The sequence below is a fragment of the Balaenoptera acutorostrata genome, chromosome 10 (assembly GCF_949987535.1).
Source record: "Balaenoptera acutorostrata chromosome 10, mBalAcu1.1, whole genome shotgun sequence".
NCBI lineage: Eukaryota > Metazoa > Chordata > Mammalia > Artiodactyla > Balaenopteridae > Balaenoptera > Balaenoptera acutorostrata.
Window position 1 is genome coordinate 21,265,980 of NC_080073.1, and position 19,851 is coordinate 21,285,830.

Consider the following 19,851-nt stretch of genomic DNA (forward strand, 5'->3'; position numbering starts at 1 on the left):
CTAACAGCTGAGGACTGGGACTGATGACATTACACATGGAAAAGAAACACAAAAAGTTATTATTCTGGGGAGACTTCTATTATAGCTCTCTTCTTGTTCTTTAATTGCTTATCTCTGTTTTTTCAACCAGCCTTAAGACTCCAAAGTGGCAAGACTGTACTTTACTGCTTAGTTCACTGCCAGGAATATTACTCTTAGTAAAAGCTTGTTATCATGATTATTACTTAACAAAGAATGAATCTTTACCATCATGGATAAGGGAATAACTATTAATATTTCCTCCAAAGAGTGTATGCTTTTAAGTCAGATGGATGAGTTTGATTTTTGGTTCTGTTTCACTTACAGCCATGTGACATAGGGCTGATTGCTATATATGCATATGGACCTCCATTTCCTCATCTGTAAAATAGGAATAATTATAGTCCCTGGCACTATAGAGTTGCTGGGAAAATTAAATAGCTAATTTATATGAGTTTTATAATGTAATGTGTTAAGCTCAATATCTGGCACATAGAAGGCACTCAATACATGACAACTATTATTACTATTGTTATGATTATGATGATAATTGCTAAGAAGTTTCATCTTATGAAAAGATAACTTTTGAAAGTCAGGAAACAAGCAAAAAAATCATATATATTAAAATTTCCCTTGAAGATCCATTAATTGTCCTTAAATCAATAGAGCTCACACTCCAGGAAGATCAAAAACCAAGAATTAACTTTTTGTTTCTTTGCATTTTTGCTGTGACTTCTCTCTTCCCGAAGTAGCAGAGGCCAGAGCCTACTTTGAAGGGTAGAAGGGAGGAGTAAATTAAAGGATGTTTTTCTTTTGGCCATGCTCACATCATTGAATTTGAGTAAGTTGAGCACATGTGGGGTGTGATTCCACTGTTTCGTAGATCTTTTTTTTTCTTTTTAATAAATTTATTTTTTTTTGGCTGTGTTGGGTCTTTGTTGCTGCACGCGGGCTTTCTGTAGTTGTGGTGAGCGGGGGCTACTCTTTGCTGCGGTGCGCAGGCTTCTCATTGCGGTGGCTTCTCTTGTTGAGGAGCACGAGCTCTAGGCGCACGGGCTTCAGTAGTTGTGGCACGTGGGCTCAGTAGTTGTGGCTCACGGGCTGTAGAGCACAGGCTCTGTAGTTGTGGCGCATGGGCTTAGTTGTTCTGCCGCCTGTGGGATCTTCCTGGACCAGGGCTCGAACCTGTGTCCCCTGCCTTGGCAGGCAGATTCTTAACCACTGTGCCACCAGGGAAGCCCTGTTTCATAGCTCTTGCTTCTTTGAATGCTGACTTTGAAGCCAGTTGTGGTCACTACACGTAGAGCAGCGATGGCTCATAGAGGAGGCAAGTATCTCACAGAGAAGGCTGATGAATCAAGGTAGGTAGGAAGCTACATGGCCATTTATAGGTTACTTGAATCACTTTGTTACCCTTCCCAAGAACTTCAAAGGACAGATTTTCCAGTTTTGTGAAGTAACCATGGTTGACTGTCCTTGTCTTAAGCTCAGCTGTGAAATCTCTCCCAGCCCTGGCCATTTCCCTCTCAAGAATGTCAAGATGAGCAGAACTAATCGTCTCCACCATCCAAATAACATACCTAAAATGTCCCCTGGCACCTGTTGTTAGCTAATGACCACCATTGTAAAAAACGATGGATTGTCTCAACTACAGGGAACTGGCTATTCTAGTCCATTAACCCCTCGGAATTCTAGGAGTTGAAGGAAGGTGTGGTGAGAAAGAAGAGGAAAGGCAGCGAGACCGGCACAGACCTAGGCTCTTTGGAGAACCAGAGCCACGCACAATGGTGGCTCATGGGTCACATCCAACCCACAGACATATTTTGTTTGGTTCACACAGTGTCAAAAAAATTTTTTAATTGCTGCCGGCATTTAAAAATCAGGAGATATCTCTTAACTTTTGTAGTTTCTGGCTTCCCTTGAAAAATCAGAAGTGTTGGCAGTACTGGGTCTGCATGCTCACATGGTTCCCAACTGTCTTCAGCTGAATGGCAATGGCTCCACTGGACCAGGTACACTTCTCCAGTTTCCTCCATCCCTAGCCCTCCCTTTTCTTCTCTTTGTTACACTCATGCTATGTACACTATTGTTACATTTCCACAGTATGACTTTTCTTAAAGAGAAAAATAAAATATTCCTTGTACCTATGTTTCTACCCAAACCAGAGAATAGAAATGACTATGTGATTTAAGACTTTTTAATACTGTATATCTCTCTCCATTCACATAATGTTCAGCTGATACACACCCATGGGGCACTACTAGTTTTTAAAACAAAAAAATAGTTTTAAAAATAGTTTTTATACTAGTTGGTAAAAAGCCACTGTCCCTGTCCCCTCTGTGTCCTCCGCTGCCCACAACCACTGCAGCCGCTCCCCTGGGACCCAGTGATTGAGGGTTGATACGAGCCCACCAGAGATGCTGGATGCCCACAAACACCATTCATCTGCTAAGTGGAGAGTGGCACGTTTATGCAATCTATTACCTGCTGTGTTTCGTGACTTTCTGACCAAGCAGCGCTAACTTTTTTTTTTTTTTTAATACTTTTGAGATTGAATTGACAGTTTTTATTTATTTATTTATTTATTTATTTTATGGCTGTGTTGGGTCTTCGCCTCTGTGCGAGGGCTTTCCCCAGTCGCGGCAAGCGGGGGCCACTCTTCATCGCGGTGCGCGGGCCTCTCACTATCGCGGCCTCTCCCGTTGCGGAGCACAGGCTCCAGACGCGCAGGCTCAGCAATTGTGGCTCACGGGCCCAGCCGCTCCGCGGCATGCGGGATCCTCCCAGACCAGGGCCCGAACCCGTGCCCCCTGCATTGGCAGGCAGACTCTCAACCACTGCGCCACCAGGGAAGCCCAGCGCTAACTTTTGTACAGATCGATTTGATAAAATTTTAAAAGTACTTTTTGTAAAAAAATTTACCTATTTTTGGCTGTCTTGGGTCTTCGTTGCTGCGTGCAGGCTTTCTCTAGTTGAGGCGAGTGGGGGCTACTGTTCGTTGCAGTGCACGGGTTTCTTATTGTGGTGGCTTCTCTTGTTGCGGAGCACGGGCTCTAGGTGCATGGGCTTCAGTAGTTGTGGCACACGGGCTTCAGTAGTTGTGGCTCGAGGGCTCTAGAGCGCAGGCTCAGTAGTTGTGGCGCACGGGCTTAGTTGCTCCGTGGCATGTGGGATCTTCCCGGACCAGGGATCGAACCCGTGTCCCCTGCATTGGCAGGCGGATTCCCAACCATTGCACCACCAGGGAAGTCCCTAAAAATACTTTTTATCTAAAAAACAAAACAAAATTTACTTCTGCCTCTCTCAGACTTCTCACCCCTGGCAATACTCCACAGTGATAATGAAACCCACGGTGCCCCAGATGGTCCCAGCCCTCCGAGCCTCCTGGTCCTCATTGGTACACATGCTGGGAAAAGTATGAACTCTTCCTCGAAAGATAGTGTCCTTAGGAAATATTGCAGTGATGTTTCTGGCTTCCGGGAGAAAAGAGACTATGAGTATTTACTTAAAGACTCACAGTTTAAACATATGTTTCTATTTTGCTTCCTATTCTTCCACTGTTTTCATTTCCCAAAGCGTCATTCAGGATGTCATCCACCAGGGTCCCTGTGCCTACGAGCATCTCCATGACTCTGCTGTCCAACCTTGAACTCTACACATTTTCACCAGACTAACTCCTTCTTACCTTTCAAGTCTCAAACTCAATCTTGTCTCCTCCAGGATCATTTCTACCAAGCTGATGAGTTCACCCCCTACTCAGCTCTGTGTTGCTTTGTTTGTTTGATGTACCCACTTCGCATATACCATTTATCTTCAGCTCATAGCACAGCTCATGGCACACAGTGGAAAGTCAAAAAGTATTCATTGAATGATGGTAGATTGAATGAAAGGTTTCAGATTCCATAACCTGCATGAGCTCTCACACAACAAGACCATGCAGCAGTGGAAGTCACTGATCCCCTCAGACTCCTGTTACTACCAGCACCATTGCTTGACTCTGAACTCTTCCCACATGGGACCTTCTTCAGAGGATTGCCTTTGGGAACTGCAGCCCCTGCCCTGGATAGAAAGTTAAAGTGCCTGGGAGTTTCCTCCCTTCATCCAGAGAAGTCAAGGGCTGACTGGTGTTGAAATACTGCGTTGGTCAAAAAGTTCATACGGGTTTTTCCGTAACACCTTATGGAAAAACCTGAACGAACTTTTTGGCCAATCCAATATAAAACCCAGCTCTTTTTCCTCCAGGTGGGATAAGGTCTGAGGGGTAGTTTCTGCCCTGAGCCTGGGACTGGACCTGAGATCTCTCCCTTACCTGGCCTTGTTCCCTTCCTGTCCCCCCTCCTTACCCCACTCCCTCATCAGTAGGAGAACCCAATACTTGGCTCAGGGTCTGCTTTTGGGAGAATGTATTCTAAGAAGAATTGGCAGGTGAGCATTTATGGAGCACGTCCTATAGATAGAGCATCATTATCAGGTAACACCAAAAAGTAGGTTGGCTTATGCTTGATTCCCTTTGGCCCCCATCTTTAGGGACAGGGCAGTTCTAAAAATATTGGACCCTTAATGATGCCATTTGAGCTAGCTCTTACTTATTTTGGCATTTTTAGAATCAAAACTTACCACAACTGTGTAGCCCAATTAAACAAAAAAAAAAAGCATTCAAAAAAATCAATAGCCTTTCCTCTGAAGTCCTAGAGAATGTGCCAACTCTGGATTTCCTTGGATGACTCTTCCGGTGGAACTTTCACTAGCTATAATTACATGGTCTTCCCAGGTACCAAAATAGAGGAGTTATTTTGAAAGCTCAGTAATGGAGTCATTATGTTGGAGGCCTTAATTGAGGAAATCATTGATTTCCCCATTAATATTTTAACCTGCATGAAAGATAAGAAAGTAAAAGCTAATCTTGTTTTAAAAATACTCTACTAAAAATGGTCTGTCAAATATGTATACGTTTGATTCCGTTAACGCTAGTGATGAAAAATCGTAGATCAGGGTTTCTCAACCTTGGCATTATTGGCATTTGGGGCCAGATAATTCTCTGTTGTGAGGACTGTCCTGGGCATTGTAGGACATTTAGCAGCATCGTTGGCCTCTACCCATTAGATGTGGGAAGCACACCCTCCAACACCGCCCCCCCCCCCCCCCCCCGGGCAGTTGTGATAACCAAAAATATCTCTAGGCATTGTTGAATGTTCCCTGGGGGCAAAATTGTATCTGGGTGAGAACCATTGATCACAGATGGTATATTCCAGGGAAATTAAAGTCAGAGATTTGAGGTTCAGGGGTGGTAGAGTGGGTGTCAGAAAACTCTTATTTCTGGTCCCTTAAGTGTAATTGTAAAGGATAAAATATGTCATCCGGATTCTGGAGATTATAAATAGAACACTCTCTATAAATTGGCACCAAAGTGAATAGTTCAGATCTACTTCCTGACCAGTACAGAGCGCTTTTACACAGTGTTCTTCTTTAGTAAGAGATTCACATAGTAAAGGAGATTCTTTTAAAATGTGTGTCATGATTTGTCCTGAATGATTAAAAGACTATCTGGGAACTTTGTAGATCAAATCTAACTACTGATTAAACAGATTTCTCCCTAACACTTTTGGGTCAGCTTCTCTTGACTGCCTTAAAAAAAAGCAGGTCACAAACATCTGTTTTGAGTCCTTGGAAACTTGAAAAGATTAAAATCAAAAATAAGAAGAAAATAAACAAAGGTTCTTTTACCATCTGTTTCCTAACGGTCTCTCACTTCAAATTATTGCAGTTGTAGAGAAGGACAGAAATTTTAAGTCTTTTGAATCCCTAAAGTAAGCCAGTAAAGAGGCCTTTGCAGATAACTTTAAAGGCAGTGAGGATTACGCTAAATCTTTTTTTGTTTTAAATCCAATTCAAAGCGTGTATTTCCAGTCTCTTGGTGATGTATATATTTGAGTAAAGTACATTGTGTGCCAAACAGTCTATGCTACCTCAGGCCTCCATCAGCTTAGATAGAATCTGTTCATGAAAACTATAGAATCCAACAGTGAATCCTTGGATATCTTGGATTCTTATTAAAAATTTTCAAAAACAATCTGAAGGACACATGAACTTTTCTTATTTTATTTCGATCTATTTAATGGTATAACGAAATAAACTAAGTCATCCTCTTTGGACTCATTCATCAAAAATTAGTTAAAGAGGAGGAATGAGGCCTTTGCTCTTCATTACAGGTATCAGAAATCTCCAATTTCGGGCTTCCTTGGTGGCACAGTGGTTGGGAATCCACCTGCCAATGCAGGGGACACGGGTTCAAGCCCTGGTCCAGGAAGATCCCACATGCCGCGGAGCAACTTAGCCCGTGCGCCACAACAACTGAGCCTGCGCTCTAGAGCCCGTGAGCCACGACTACTGAAGCCTGCGTGCCTAGAGCCCGTGCTCCGCAGCAGGAGAAGCCACTGCAATGAGAAGCCAGCGCACCGCAATGAAGATTAGCCCCTGCTGGCTGCAACTAGAGAAAGCCCATGCACAGCAGCAAAGACCCAATGCAGCCAAATAAATAAATAAATAAATATATTAAAAAAAAGAATTACACAAATAAATGTAAAATTACCAATCTGCTTAGAGCAGGGGTTCTCAGTCTCAGTACTATTGGCATTTTGGGCTGGGTCATTCCTTGTTGAGGGGCTGACCTGTGCACTGTAGTATGTGTAGTAGTGTCCCTGGCTTCCACACACGAAGGGACCTCCATGCCCCTCCTCTTCAGTTGTGACCACCACAAATGTCTCCAGACATTGCCAAATGTCCTCTGGGGGGCACAGTCACCCCTGAATGAGAACCAAGAGGCTGCCAAGAGGAGAGAGATTCATGGTATGATCCCGAGGATAAAATTGGTGATGTAACACAGCCTCGATCACCCTGGAGAGATTTATCTGAGGCTATGGTGTCTGGGTTAAGATCTCAGTGATTAATAGGAGCTAACAATCAAAGAAAGAGGGCAAAGCATTTAATTCACTCATCATTCATTCCTTCATTCATTCAAGAAGTATTCAGTCTTAAAAAAGTAAAACAAAGTTGGAGGAACTACTTGATTTTAACATTACTATAAAGCTATAGTAATCAAGATAGTGTGGTACTGACTAAGTGATATATACATAGATCAATAGAACCTAATGGAGAGTTTAGAAATATTAAAAAATGACCCACGTAGCTTTTACAAAGGACTAAGGCAATTCAACTGACAAATGTTTGCCTTCTCAATAAGTGGTATGGGAACGATTAGATACCCATATGCTAAAAAAATGAATCTTACCCAAACCTCATACTTTATACAATAATTAACTCAAAATGTATCATAGATCTAAATGTTAAGTAGAAAAGCATAAAACACTTAAAATAAAATATGGAATCACATAGACAGAACAGACTTGTGGTTACCAAGGGGGAGGGGGGAGGGGAGGAAAGGACTGGGAGTTTGAGATCAGCAGAGATAAACTAGTATATATAGGATGGATAAACAACAAGGTCCTACTGTAGAGCACAGGAAACTATATTCAATATCCTGTGATAAACCATAATGGAAAAGAATATGAAAAAAAAGAATGCCTATATGTGTATAACTGAGTCACTTTGCTGTACAGCAGAGATGGGCACAACATTGCAAATCAGCTATACTTTGATTAAAAAAAATAAATTAAAAAAAAAAGAAACCATGGAGTCAAATCTTCATGACCTGGAGTTGGGCAAAGAGATTTTAAACATTACACCAAAAGCATGATTTTTTAAAAAAGAAGAAGTACTTAGTGAATGCCAGCTATGTGCCAGTTCTATTCTAGGTGCTGGTGATACAGCAACAAATAAGTCAAATAAGTCCTATGCTTATGTAGATTCCCTTATAGTAAGGAAGACAGTTAATAAACAGGTGAACAAATAATATAGAGTGTAGAAGACTACTTTATCTAGAGTGGGCCAGGAAATACTCTCTGAGGAGGTGACCTTTTTACTGGTGCCTGAATAATGAGAAGGAGCCAGCCAAGCAAAACCCTGGGGGGAAATTAATTCCAGGCAAGGATAGAAGCATGCACAGAGTTACTATAGGGGAGGGTTTGAGAACACCCAGTACCAAATCTCCTTTACATCCATTTTGAATCCTGAGGGTAAGATTAAGAAACTGAAAGCCAGAGCTGTTTAATGGCTAAGAAGTTGCTTTAATGATACCTATTTCTGGTGTCCATTTAGATACAAATAGATTTGTGCCCATATCACCATTGGCATAGTAGAAATCAAAGATATATTGTTAGTGGAACTGATATTACTGTATTTAGGACAATTCATCCAAGATCCCATTGTTTGAGTGGTCTACAAGCAGCTTTCACTGATTGTATCTATTCTGTGGCTAAGAGAAAGAACTCTTAAAATGTCATTGGCTATAAATCTGGCCCCCTAGCCTGAAGATGAAATTTACAAGAGAGATAAACAGCCTGCAATTCCTGTTAATAGTCTACAAGATTGCTTTATAATGAGGAAGGCAATTGACAAGATCATTTAAAAAGAAGTAAAGTGGCAAACCATACAGAGGCTATGTTTTCTAATAAAAAGGTTGCTTTGATGACATGTAATATGTAGCAGAGCACTTTCTCTGTGTTCATTTTTCCCCAAATAGCAGCAGCTTCCAAATGCCAGTTCCCTACCCCAATCTGGATAATTTCCCTAGGATTCAAATGTCAAGGATGCTGTTGAATTTTAGAGTTAGTGGTATCCAACCACCTTATTCTACAAAGAAAGGATCTGAGGCTCAGGAAAGTTGAATGACTTGCCCAAGATCATAAAATAATTTGTAGCACTGCCAAGACAAGAACACCCTTCTCTGAGAATTCCAGACAATGTTTCTTGCTTTTCATGAGCTCACGCCTCCATGTTGCACAGATTGCTCTTTCAAGGAAGCATCTTGCGAACTTAAATCCGTACTGCCCTTCAGCACTGCTCATCACATTAAACCAGTGCTATTTATCTGGGTAGACTTTGCCCCCCAAGGGACATTTGGCAAAGTCTGGAGACATTTTGGTTATCACAACCTGTGGCGAATGCTCTACTGGGCATCTAGGGGGTAGAGGCCAGGGATGCCGCTAAACATCCCACAATGTGCAGGAAAATTCCCACAGCACAGAATCATCCAACCAGAACATCAGTAGTGCCACCTCTGAGAAGCTCTGTCCTGGGCTTTGGTGTTGTCTTCCTAACTAGAGTTCCACATCTGTGAGAGCTGGGACTTTCCTGATTTACTCTTAGCCAGGCTACTGGCGTTCAGTGCATTCTCAATACTTAATTGTTGAATTTAATTTAATTGTAAGCGACAATGAGAGATGAAAATTCCTTCAAAAAGTGGCAATGAGAAACAGAAGAACTGCAGGCCAAGGATTACTTCCGACAGTAAGTTGGAGACATTTTAAAATGATGGTTCTTCATCATTTTGGGAGTGCAGATAACCCTTGAGAATCTCACGAGAGTTTTGGATGCTTTCTTCCTAAAAATACCACTCATAACACATTTTCCATACAATAGGGCCAATGATGTACTAGAGAGGTCAAGGGTTCTGGATCTAGAAGAACATGTAGAATATTTTCTACTCTTCATTGCTGTCTGGATAGTATGGTAAACTACTGGTTCAATACTGGTTGCCTTTTTTTCCAAGAAAATTGGTTCCAACTTTAAATATTTTAAAATACAGTGATTCAAATATTGGAAATAGCCTACAGAGCCATCAAATGAGATGAACAAGTAAAATGTAGAATATCATACAGTGTTTTAAAAAATGAACTGGATCCATACCCATCAACTTGGATCACCTTTTTTTAAAAAAAGCTTCTTATTAAATGAAACACACAGGCTATGGTACCTTTCACATGGTGTGATATCATGTACATGAATTTAAAAACACAGGTAACACTGATAAAATAGTACTACATAATATTCATAGAAACATATATCTGAATGGAAATTTGGAAGGATTCATACAAAATTCAGGATGGTAGCTGCTTCTGGGGAGTTAGAGACAAGAATAAGACCGGGAAGAGGAGGCAAGGGGAATGTCAACTTTTCTGGAAAGGCTTATTTCTTCTGATTAAAAACAAAGGACAGGGACTTCCCTGGTGGCACAGTGGTTAAGAATCCGCCTGCCAATGCAGGGGACACAGGTTCAATCCCTGGTCCGGGAAGATCCCACATGCCATGGAGCACCTAAGCCCGTGTGCCACAACTACTGAAGCCTGCGCGCCTTGAGCCCATGCTCCGCAACAAGAGAAGCCACCGCAATGAGAAGCCTGTGCACCGCAATGAAGAGTAGCCCCTGCTCGCCACAACTAGAGAAAGCCTGAACGCAGCAATGAAGACCCAACACAGCCTAAAATAAATAAAATAAAATAACTAAATTAAAAAAAAAAAAGGACAGTGGGCAAAAAATTGGTAGTGTCCAATCCAGCTGGGTAGCTGCAGGGATGTTTGTTATATCATATTCTGAACTATTCTGTATTTTTAAAAATTTTCTAAAAGAGGAAAAAACATCTCAGGTATATAATGGAGTTTTCAGTTACTGAAACACTTAGAAAAATTACCCCAGTTCTTCAAATTATATTGGGCTCCTTACAGGTTTACTGTGTATTATGTTTGCTTTGGCAAAACAAGCAAACTCCCCTGAAATGCTTTGCATGCATGGCTTCGTTTTTACAGTCACTGATTCACAAGTGTATTTTTCTTTTCCTGCCCACCTAGTTCTTATTCATGGTAGAGAAGTCAACATGGATCCTCTTACATATTTTAGTTTTTCACTACATTTGGACAGGTTTAGTAAAGAGATGAAAGGAGAGAACACATAGGAAAATAGAGAGGCAGAAAGTTTTCTTAGTACGTGACTGGAAGTAGATTTATGCTGGTCTCATAAATGTTAGAACCAATTAGGTTATGTGACCATGTGACTGAAAAACCATTTATTGCTAATTATGTGCTCCAAAGGCAGGGAATATCATCATCATAATTTTTTTTAACAATGTACATTTGAAATCACGTAATTAGGAACATCATTTAAATCTTAGCAAGAAAATAGAAGCAGATGTTTGTAACGGAAGAGCCCTAGGCTAGAAGCCAAGCAGCCAAGATTCTACTGCCTGTTCCACTGTTAATTGCCACGTGTTCTTGGGCAAGTCAGCTTCACTCTCTGAGCCTCAGTTTCCTGATCTGCAAAATGAGGGGGTTGGAATGGATCAACAGTCACAAACTGGAGGCCCTTGAGTCACATCAGGCCTGCAGATATGTCTTTGTTTGGCAAAGTGTTTAAAATGGTTTCAAACTAGTAGTCAACATTTAGTAATTGAGAGATTTTAATACAAATCCAGAATTCTGGCTTCTCTTGGAAAGCAAATCTGGCAACACAATTTCTCAACAATGGATTGTTACTGAGTAGTGAGGGTGTTTGTCAACAGGGTATACACTTTCCAATTTGCCACAGTCTCCACTATTCCCTATTGTCATACACTTGACCCATTGTACTCATTTATGTTCTTGCTTGGCCCCTCAAAGCTTTGGATTTGTAACCTATGGACCAAAAGTTCTCTAAATTCCTTCATATGTTATCATTTCTGGATGCTAAGGAAAAAAAAGGGGTTGCAGCAAGACAACAGGATCAGCAAACTGACACAGACATAAGGAAAACTTAAATAATGCCACCACCAAACTGAAAGAGCCCTTCTATTCATTTCTGGAGTGGGGAGGAAAACCATGTTGAGCTAATGGAAATTTTATTTCCTTGTTTTATTTATTTTTGAAGGAAATCATGAATTTTTGATGACATAATTCTAGCAGTATGAAAAGGAAGCCTAATTATTAAAGAGTGGACAGTTTATACAAAATTAGCATGTTCAGAATAACGTTTTTAAAATCCCTTTTTAGAAATAATGGAGCAACATCAAATTGTATAGCCTGGACTTTTAATCTTGCTTCCAAGTACACTCAGGTACATCCACATACGAACACAGATGTTTATGTTAAAATATCCAAGTTTTAACCGTCAGCAACTTAGGAAACACCATACAGGCCAGAACACATGCCAGTTTGCAACCTCTCCAGTGAAAAAGAGTTATTTCCAGAGTCATTACCAAATGACCTACTCTAACAAGATTGGGATTTTTTTTTTTTTTTAAGAGGGTATTAAATTGTTTATTTATTACACATGATAATGGATGATACACAAGCTTCATTCCCATCTATATCTGGTACCATAATCCAATTTAGATATATTGCATAGGATGTGCCAACAATCATATTAATGACCAAAAAACTCCATGACTTTGCTTGGGTGACCCTTCTCACGGTGAACTCCAGGTCACAACGCAGTAACTGTCAGTTCAGCTACACCAGGGTTTCTGAAGGCAATAGCTTTTCCACCAAAGCAGGTTGTAAATAAATTTTGAATGGAACCTGGCATCACCCTGAAGGAATACTAACTTCACACTGTTGGGGTAGTTTACCAAAATGGCTTCAGAGTAGACTAACTTTACACAGCACATTTAAAAAAAAGACACATTTATTCAGCGTCATGATCAGACTATTACATTTAGCAATCAACAGCATGGGTGCAAAAAAAAAAAAAAAAAATCTACATTAAAACCCTTTGTTGGAATGCTTTACACTTTCCACAGAACAGAAACTAAAATAACCTGTTATACAATTAGTCACAAATACAGTCCTCGAGTTTTTTTGCCCATACACATGAGTATTGTCTAAAACATGTCTTCTTTGTAGCAGCTAGGCCCTGCCACCACTGTGCTTGGCTGAGTTCACAAATCTGTTGTAACCTGTAGCTTCCCTGTCACTTCTCTGGCTCTCCTCTCCTGCTAAGCTTTGTTTCCTGGCAGTAATCAAAACCTTCTGCCACTGCCATAGCTACTGCTGCTGCTGGAACCACCATAGCCACCTTGGTTTCGGGGTTTGGCAAAGTATTGGCCTCCACCACCATAGGGGCCAGAACTTCTGCCTCCAAAGTTTCCTCCTTTCATGGGTCCAAAATTTGAAGATTGATTGTTGTAACTGCCAAAATCATTGTAGCTTCCACCACCTCCAAAATTGCTTCCATCATTACCAAATCCATTATAGCCATCCCCACTGCCACCATATCCACCACCACCGCGGCTGCCACCAAAGCCACCTCGACCACTGAAGTTTCCTCCACGACCAAAGTTGTCATTCCCACCAAAACCACCTCCACGACCACCACCAAAGTTTCCAGAACCACTTCGACCTCTTTGGCTGGATGAGGCACTAGCCATCTCTTGCTTAGATAGGGCTTTCCTTACTTCACAGTTGTGGCCATTCACAGTGTGGTATTTCTGAATGACAATCTTGTCTACAGAGTCATGGTCATCAAAGGTTACAAAAGCAAAGCCTCTCTTTTTGCCACTGCCTCGATCAGTCATGATTTCAATCACTTCAATTTTCCCATACTGTTCAAAATAATCTCTTAGATGATGTTCCTCAGTGTCTTCTTTAATGCCACCAACAAAAATCTTCTTCACAGTTAAGTGGGCACCAGGTCTTTGAGAATCTTCTCTTGAGACAGCCCTCTTTGGTTCCACCACTCTTCCGTCCACCTTGTGTGGCCTTGCATTCATGGCCGCATCCACCTCCTCCACAGTGGCATATGTGACAAACCCGAAGCCTCTGGAGCGTTTGGTGTTTGGATCCCTCATTACCACACAATCTGTGAGCGTTCCCCACTGCTCAAAATGGCTCCTCAGACTCTCATCGGTTGTTTCAAAGCTCAAACCTCCGATGAAGAGCTTCCGCAGCTGTTCGGGCTCTTTGGGTGACTCTGACTTAGACATGACGGCAGTGGAGGGGGGGAGACGTCAACGATGCTTACTCGGCGGCGTCCACGGGCAAAAAGAAGTAATCTACCGAACGTATCTCAAGATTGGGATTTTTGTGATTAGGTAACATGGCTGCAAAATTGCTAAAGAACACTTGTTTTATTTCCCAAGGACTGTCCTTGCCCTCTGGCAGGAAACATGATATTCTGTGAACAATCTGATTTAAGCTTCCCCTGGACCCCAGTGCTCACACTGTTCACTAAGGAGCTGGACTGCAGGGCTGGCCTCTCTCCAAGGTATTTCAGCCAGTGAAATGCCTAAGAAACATTATTTAAAAGCATTTTCACATATAAAAGGGCTTAGTGATATACCCTCAAAAGACAGTTAGCATGCATCATTGTGAGGTTTTTATTCGAGCATATCACTTCTATAATCTGGAAGCGAGGGCAGGTAGAGTTAGCCTAATGACACAAGTTCATATTCACAACTAATAATCAGCAACAGCTTCATACTAGGTTGAACCCTCTGAAATTGCTGATACTTGACCTTTAACCACAACAAGGCAATTTCCTATGATTTAACCTAATATTATCCTGTGTTTAAATATAACCATTTAAGTTTTCTTATTTTTTAGTCTCAGGGCATCATAATTAGCACATTTAAAACAAAGTGCTTATGTTGATTCACATCATGTGACGTATTCAAAGATTGGAGAGAGTGACTTCATATGTTTGTGCTATATTTGACTGTAAGAACACAGCAGCCTTAGGTTAGGGAAAGGAGAGGCTTTCATTTCATCTCAGTGTATGTGAAAAGGCCCTGAGGTTAAATGGAAAGATGAGGCATCAATTACAATAAGCACTCCCCACAGAGGCATGAAGTAACAGATCATCCTTTTGTTATTTATGTGTGTGTTAAGTGCCTTCAGGGGCAGAGTGTGTCCAGGGCTTAAACAGAAATGCATGACACACGGTACCTTTTAAAAAGGGGCAAAGTAACTTGGAATGTATCAAGAGATGGCTGTTATTCTCATTAATGGGGATCTTGGTTGTCTAGTGAGTGCACGACAATTGACCTTAAATGACAGACTTCTGTACAAGTATGGTTGTTGATATGGATAATATTTCTGAGATTTAATTTTTTAAGTCCCTATGGAGAACCCAGAAAATAGTGCCATTTACCCAAGTCATTACATTAATAACAAAATTATCAAAAAAGGCTGGATCTCCTATCATGGTAGGTAAGACCTCCACTCTCAGTGTCAGAAAGACCTGGGATCAAACCTTAGCTCCTGACTCCTGTGATCTTCAGCAAATCCTTTCACCTCTCTGGGCCTCAGTTTCCTCGTGTGTAGAATGGAGAGAACTGGATGCTGACTTCGTAGGGTTACTATCTAAAGGAGACCACATATATAATGTGCTTAACAAACAATGAACATGTGTTTTTCTTATTATAAATTAATAAACATTTGCCCACTCACAAGCTTTCAGCCACAAAATATGCAAACAGTATATATGTTCTTTTCCCAAATCTGGGTTATCAGCAGGAAATCTTTGGAAAGCACAAAGCTGCTGAAGTTAAGAGGACTGAGTACTGCCGGGATAGTGTATTTTTTGTATTGTCAAAAACTTGTCCAATAAGTATATATCTACTTCTGTCACAAACAAATACATACATACATAAGCCTGTTTTAATTTGGAAATAAAATATTTATGAAGCATGTTCTTATTAATTCAGAGGCTGAAACTCATGATACACATACCAAAACACATTCCTTTATACTGCACAGAACAGAGATAAAGGGCTTGAAAGTGGGAGTCCAGGGAATTTCTAGCACCATCTTGCATCAAAAAGCTCAACCTTCAACATTCTATTATGTACAGAGCAATAGGTGAGGCCCTCATTTTCACCTGAAAAGTCTCCATTTCAGGACAGAATTGTTTCCTCTTACTGCTTATTGCTGTCATTTTGTTCATATGTATTTGTCTCATCTCATCGACTAAATTTTGAGTTTTTGAAAGTCAAGACCCATTTGTTTTATCTCGATTGTTGCAGTATTTCTACATAGTGCCCAATCCAGCATTAAATATTCACTAGTCATTCAAAAAGTTCAGGAGTTGTTAGTTGTTTTTTCTCTGGGTGTGGTTGTTCCAGCCAAGCCCATAATAGAGATTGTAAATGGGCTGTCCATAAACGGATTTAGCCTGCAGATAGGTTTCATTTTGCGTACAGAATATTTTGAAATTTTTAGTTGGTGTCAAGATTTTTTAAACATTGGGAGATTTCATGCCAAAATCCAGATTTCCAGCGTTGGCTGAAAAATCAAAACATCTGATCAATTAGATCAACATTCCCACACGGCAGCAGTGTGCCAGGAATGACAGCGGCTGCATCCTTTAGAAGGGGAGAATGCATCCTCCAGTTTGCCACAGTTCCCACCATTCCCCATTGCCTCACACCTGTCTAGTTCACTGATTTGTTACTTACTTGGACCCTGAGTTTGTCACTTCTGAGAAGTTCTCTGGTTGATTTTTCACACTTATAGTCTCTGGGGCTTTACTGCTTTGTCCATATTCTGTTCAGGCTTCTGATCATGCTGTCCCATAACTGGAACAATTTCTTTCAGGAAAGCGGTTTGGAAGTGCTGCCTCCTTCATGAAGCCATTTCTGGTTTTCCTCACCCAATGGCACCCTTTGAATTTCTCCTATAAATATCACTTTTCACCTTGCCTACAGGTAAAGAAAGCACTTGCCCAGAGTAAGCACTCAAAACACTGTAGCCTTATTATTACAGCTATTCATATTTGCATCTTTTCTTCCAGATTGTAAACTCCTTGCTTGCGTGAAGGGTTTTACTCATCTTTAGACCCCCAATGAGTGATTTGTACAAAATTGGTGCTTAATAAATGTGCATTGAATTAAATAGAAATGCACACAGAGAGTTGGGTTCATAACAAGAATTCAATAAATTAGGATGCAAAAAAACCTGTGAGCCAGTGAGGTTGGATGGGCAACAAAGGTTGTAGGGGAAGGATAAAGCAGTGTTTCTCATTCAATGAGAATAACAGAAAAGCTTGTTAAAAATACACATTTCTGGTCCATGAGCCTTCTGGAGCTGAGGTCCAGGAGTCTGACGTTTGATCAAGCTATGCAGGTAGTTCCCAGGCATACCAACTTCACAATAGTTCTCAATTGTGAATTAATTAATTTCACCTATGGAGCCTAACTCCACTTTCAGAGATTCTCATGTATATAACTGTCTTGAGTATTAAAAACAAAAACAAAACCCTTCCACTCTAGTATGTAGCCAGAGTTGATAATTCTGTATTAGGGTAAGACTAAATTTAAAAAGTTTTCTTTGTTGTATTGCTGTGTCTTTTATTTAGCTGTTTTTGGTATTTTATAAATATTGATTTATCAGAAGATTAAAGTTGGAAAGAAAGTCACCCCCACTTTAACAATATGAGCTAATATTTACTAAACATTTACCGTGGGTTAGGCACTATTAAAAATGCCTTCTATGTATTAACTAATTCAGTCCTTAAAACAACTTTATAAAGTCGGCATTATTATTATCCCTGTTTTAGGTTGAGTAATTAGAAAAGCTGGGCTTTGAACCCAGAGAGAACAGCCCTGGAGCTCCTGTCAAGCCAGAGCCCCTCTGCATCAAGAAAATCCAGTAAAAAAAAAAAAAAAAAAAAGAAAATCCAGTAAACATCCCACAGCTTCCAGAAAATTCTTCAGGACTCCTCTGACCCGGATCAACGTTACTGACATATTTTATATTGCATTTTTCATGTTCTACTCTGTGTCCAGTTTTTCTCCCCAAACATATACAGAGCACTTTTTGGACGCTCAGCCTTACCCTCTTCATCTCCCCTGCGGGGCTCTGCTTTGCCCTCCACTCTCTGTGTGGTTCTTTAGTGACTGTTTCACATGTACTGGCTTCCTCTCCAAAGAAATTATGTGCAGTTACGAGGGCCCAGCAAGCATTACTTTCTGCACTGCCCCCTTACCTGGGGTTCATGTTGAATAGACAGTATCGCGTGGTGGTTAGGGTGTCGTCAGACCTGAGTTTAAAGATAGGCATGACCACTTTCTAGTTTCATATTCTTGGGCAGATCAATTAACCTCCCTAAAGCCTCAGGTTCCTCCTCCGTAAAATGAGGACCCTTTCACTCAGCTGACAGTGGATGATCTGTTGCGATGTGCCAGGGGCTGAACTAGGCAAACACAGACCCTGGCCTCACGAGGCTTCCAGGCCAACCCCTTTCTCCCAGGAGGACAAAATGAGATGATAGCAAATGAAGTGCTTCCTTAGCTCAGGTCAGAGGGGCCTGTAATAGACACTCATTAAATGTTCCCTACTCATTCAATATCTTCTGTTTAATTAAAAGCAAGCAGTCCATCTCACACCAGAAGAAAATTTAATTAAACCTCACACTGCACAGATACAATATTATACATCACTCCACCTCGAGCCTTTACTGATTTTGCTTTCTGTTTCATGTCAGTAGCAGTTACGCCAGGACCCCGGAAATCAAGATAGCCCTCTCTCCCCCGCATTCCCATCTTTTTCTGTAGGCTGGTGATCAGTCAGAATAAGGAGAAGGAGAAGAAGAAGGAGAAATGCCAACACCAGGGTTACAGAAACTATAGTCTCTTTCAAATACTGACATTGGATGAATCAACTAAACATTCACCAAAATATAGAGCTGTATAATTGGGTAGTCACAAGATAATTATTTCTCAAAATGGATTTAGTTTAAAAAATGAATTCATTCATATTGTATAGAATAGTGGGTGTGGTAATGGGACACACATTTAAAGCTGTCTGGGAAATATTTTCTCTCTGCCCTGTCAGTGTACCTCTGGGACTCTACTTGCCAACCCATTTGGAGATAATAGGAAAATCTCAATGGCTCCTTCACCAATGGTCCTCCCTTCTTCCACCCCTTCTCTCCTTTGCTATAGTACACTCAGCATCACATCAAGTTGGAAGCTCTGTCCTGTCACTTATTAGCGATTTTGAGTTAACCCCTCTCTTCCCTTTCTTCATCTGTAAAGAAAGCACAACAAAACACTCCTGAATCACAGAACTGTTCTGCCTGGCATTGGATAGGCTTTCTCTTTTTCCCTCTTCTTTATCTGTCTCTGCCTCTTTCTGTGTCTTTCTCTGTCTTTGTCTCTCTGTCTCTTTTCTTTCTCTATACCTTCCCTCCCTCCCTTCCTTCCTATTTTTTTCTTTCAAGAGCAGAAACGCCAGTTTGCGGGAATCTCAAATTAAGTCATTAGCCAGACCCAGTCCCATCCCTGGCTAGATTCTGTGCTTCCCGCAGCCGCCGGTGTCTCATTCATTCCCTTTATTCTAAGGGCAGTCGAGTCTTGGGATGCTTGAAGCCACGGAGGCGGAATCAAGTCCCTCCCAGCGCTTTTGAGTCGGAGGGAGAGATGATAGGCGCGGGCTGGTGACCCCCTCCCTTTCCCCCCACTCTCGGGAGCGCCAGCCGCTCCGCGCCCCTTGGCACCAGTACCTTTTCTCTGTAGGGAAGGCGAGCCCAGCCCGCAGTGGCGCGGCGGGGGCCGAGGGCGCCCCCTCCCTTCCTCTCGCTCCCCCTCCCCTTCCTCCCCTCCCGATACAATGACTGGGCCGGAGCAGCGCATCAGAGGAGTCTCATTGGCAGCGGCCGCCCCAGCCCCCGGAGAGGCGGCGGGCGGGGGCGGCTGGGGAGAGAGGAGCCCAGAGCTGGGGCTGACAGCGAGAGGAGGCAGGCAGGACGGAAGGACTGCAGGACGCGAGGAAGGCGGCCTGGGGCGCTGCTTTAAGTGTGGATCAAAGCGAGGACGCGCGGCGAGCGACGGCAGGGGCGACGAGCAGCCCCGGGCTGGGGGATGCGGCGGGAGCTGGCTGCCCTGCGAGCCCGGGAGTCGGGCTGCGCGGCTCACGTGCAGAGCAGGAGCTTGAGCAGAGAGGAGGAGGAGAAGGAGGAAGGCAGACGCC

At 41.9% G+C, this 19,851-nt stretch overlaps 1 protein-coding gene across 1 annotated transcript; it reads right to left on the minus strand.

Moving 5' to 3' along the window:
• Positions 1 to 12,550: 12,550 nt before the first annotated feature.
• On the minus strand, positions 12,551 to 13,936 carry LOC102997284 (heterogeneous nuclear ribonucleoprotein A1-like). Its single transcript, XM_028169137.2, is given in 2 exon segments — positions 12,551 to 12,921; positions 12,924 to 13,936. Coding segments are annotated over 2 exon segments (1,074 nt in total). The 5' UTR covers positions 13,866 to 13,936; the 3' UTR covers positions 12,551 to 12,789.
• Positions 13,937 to 19,851: the final 5,915 nt, after the last annotated feature.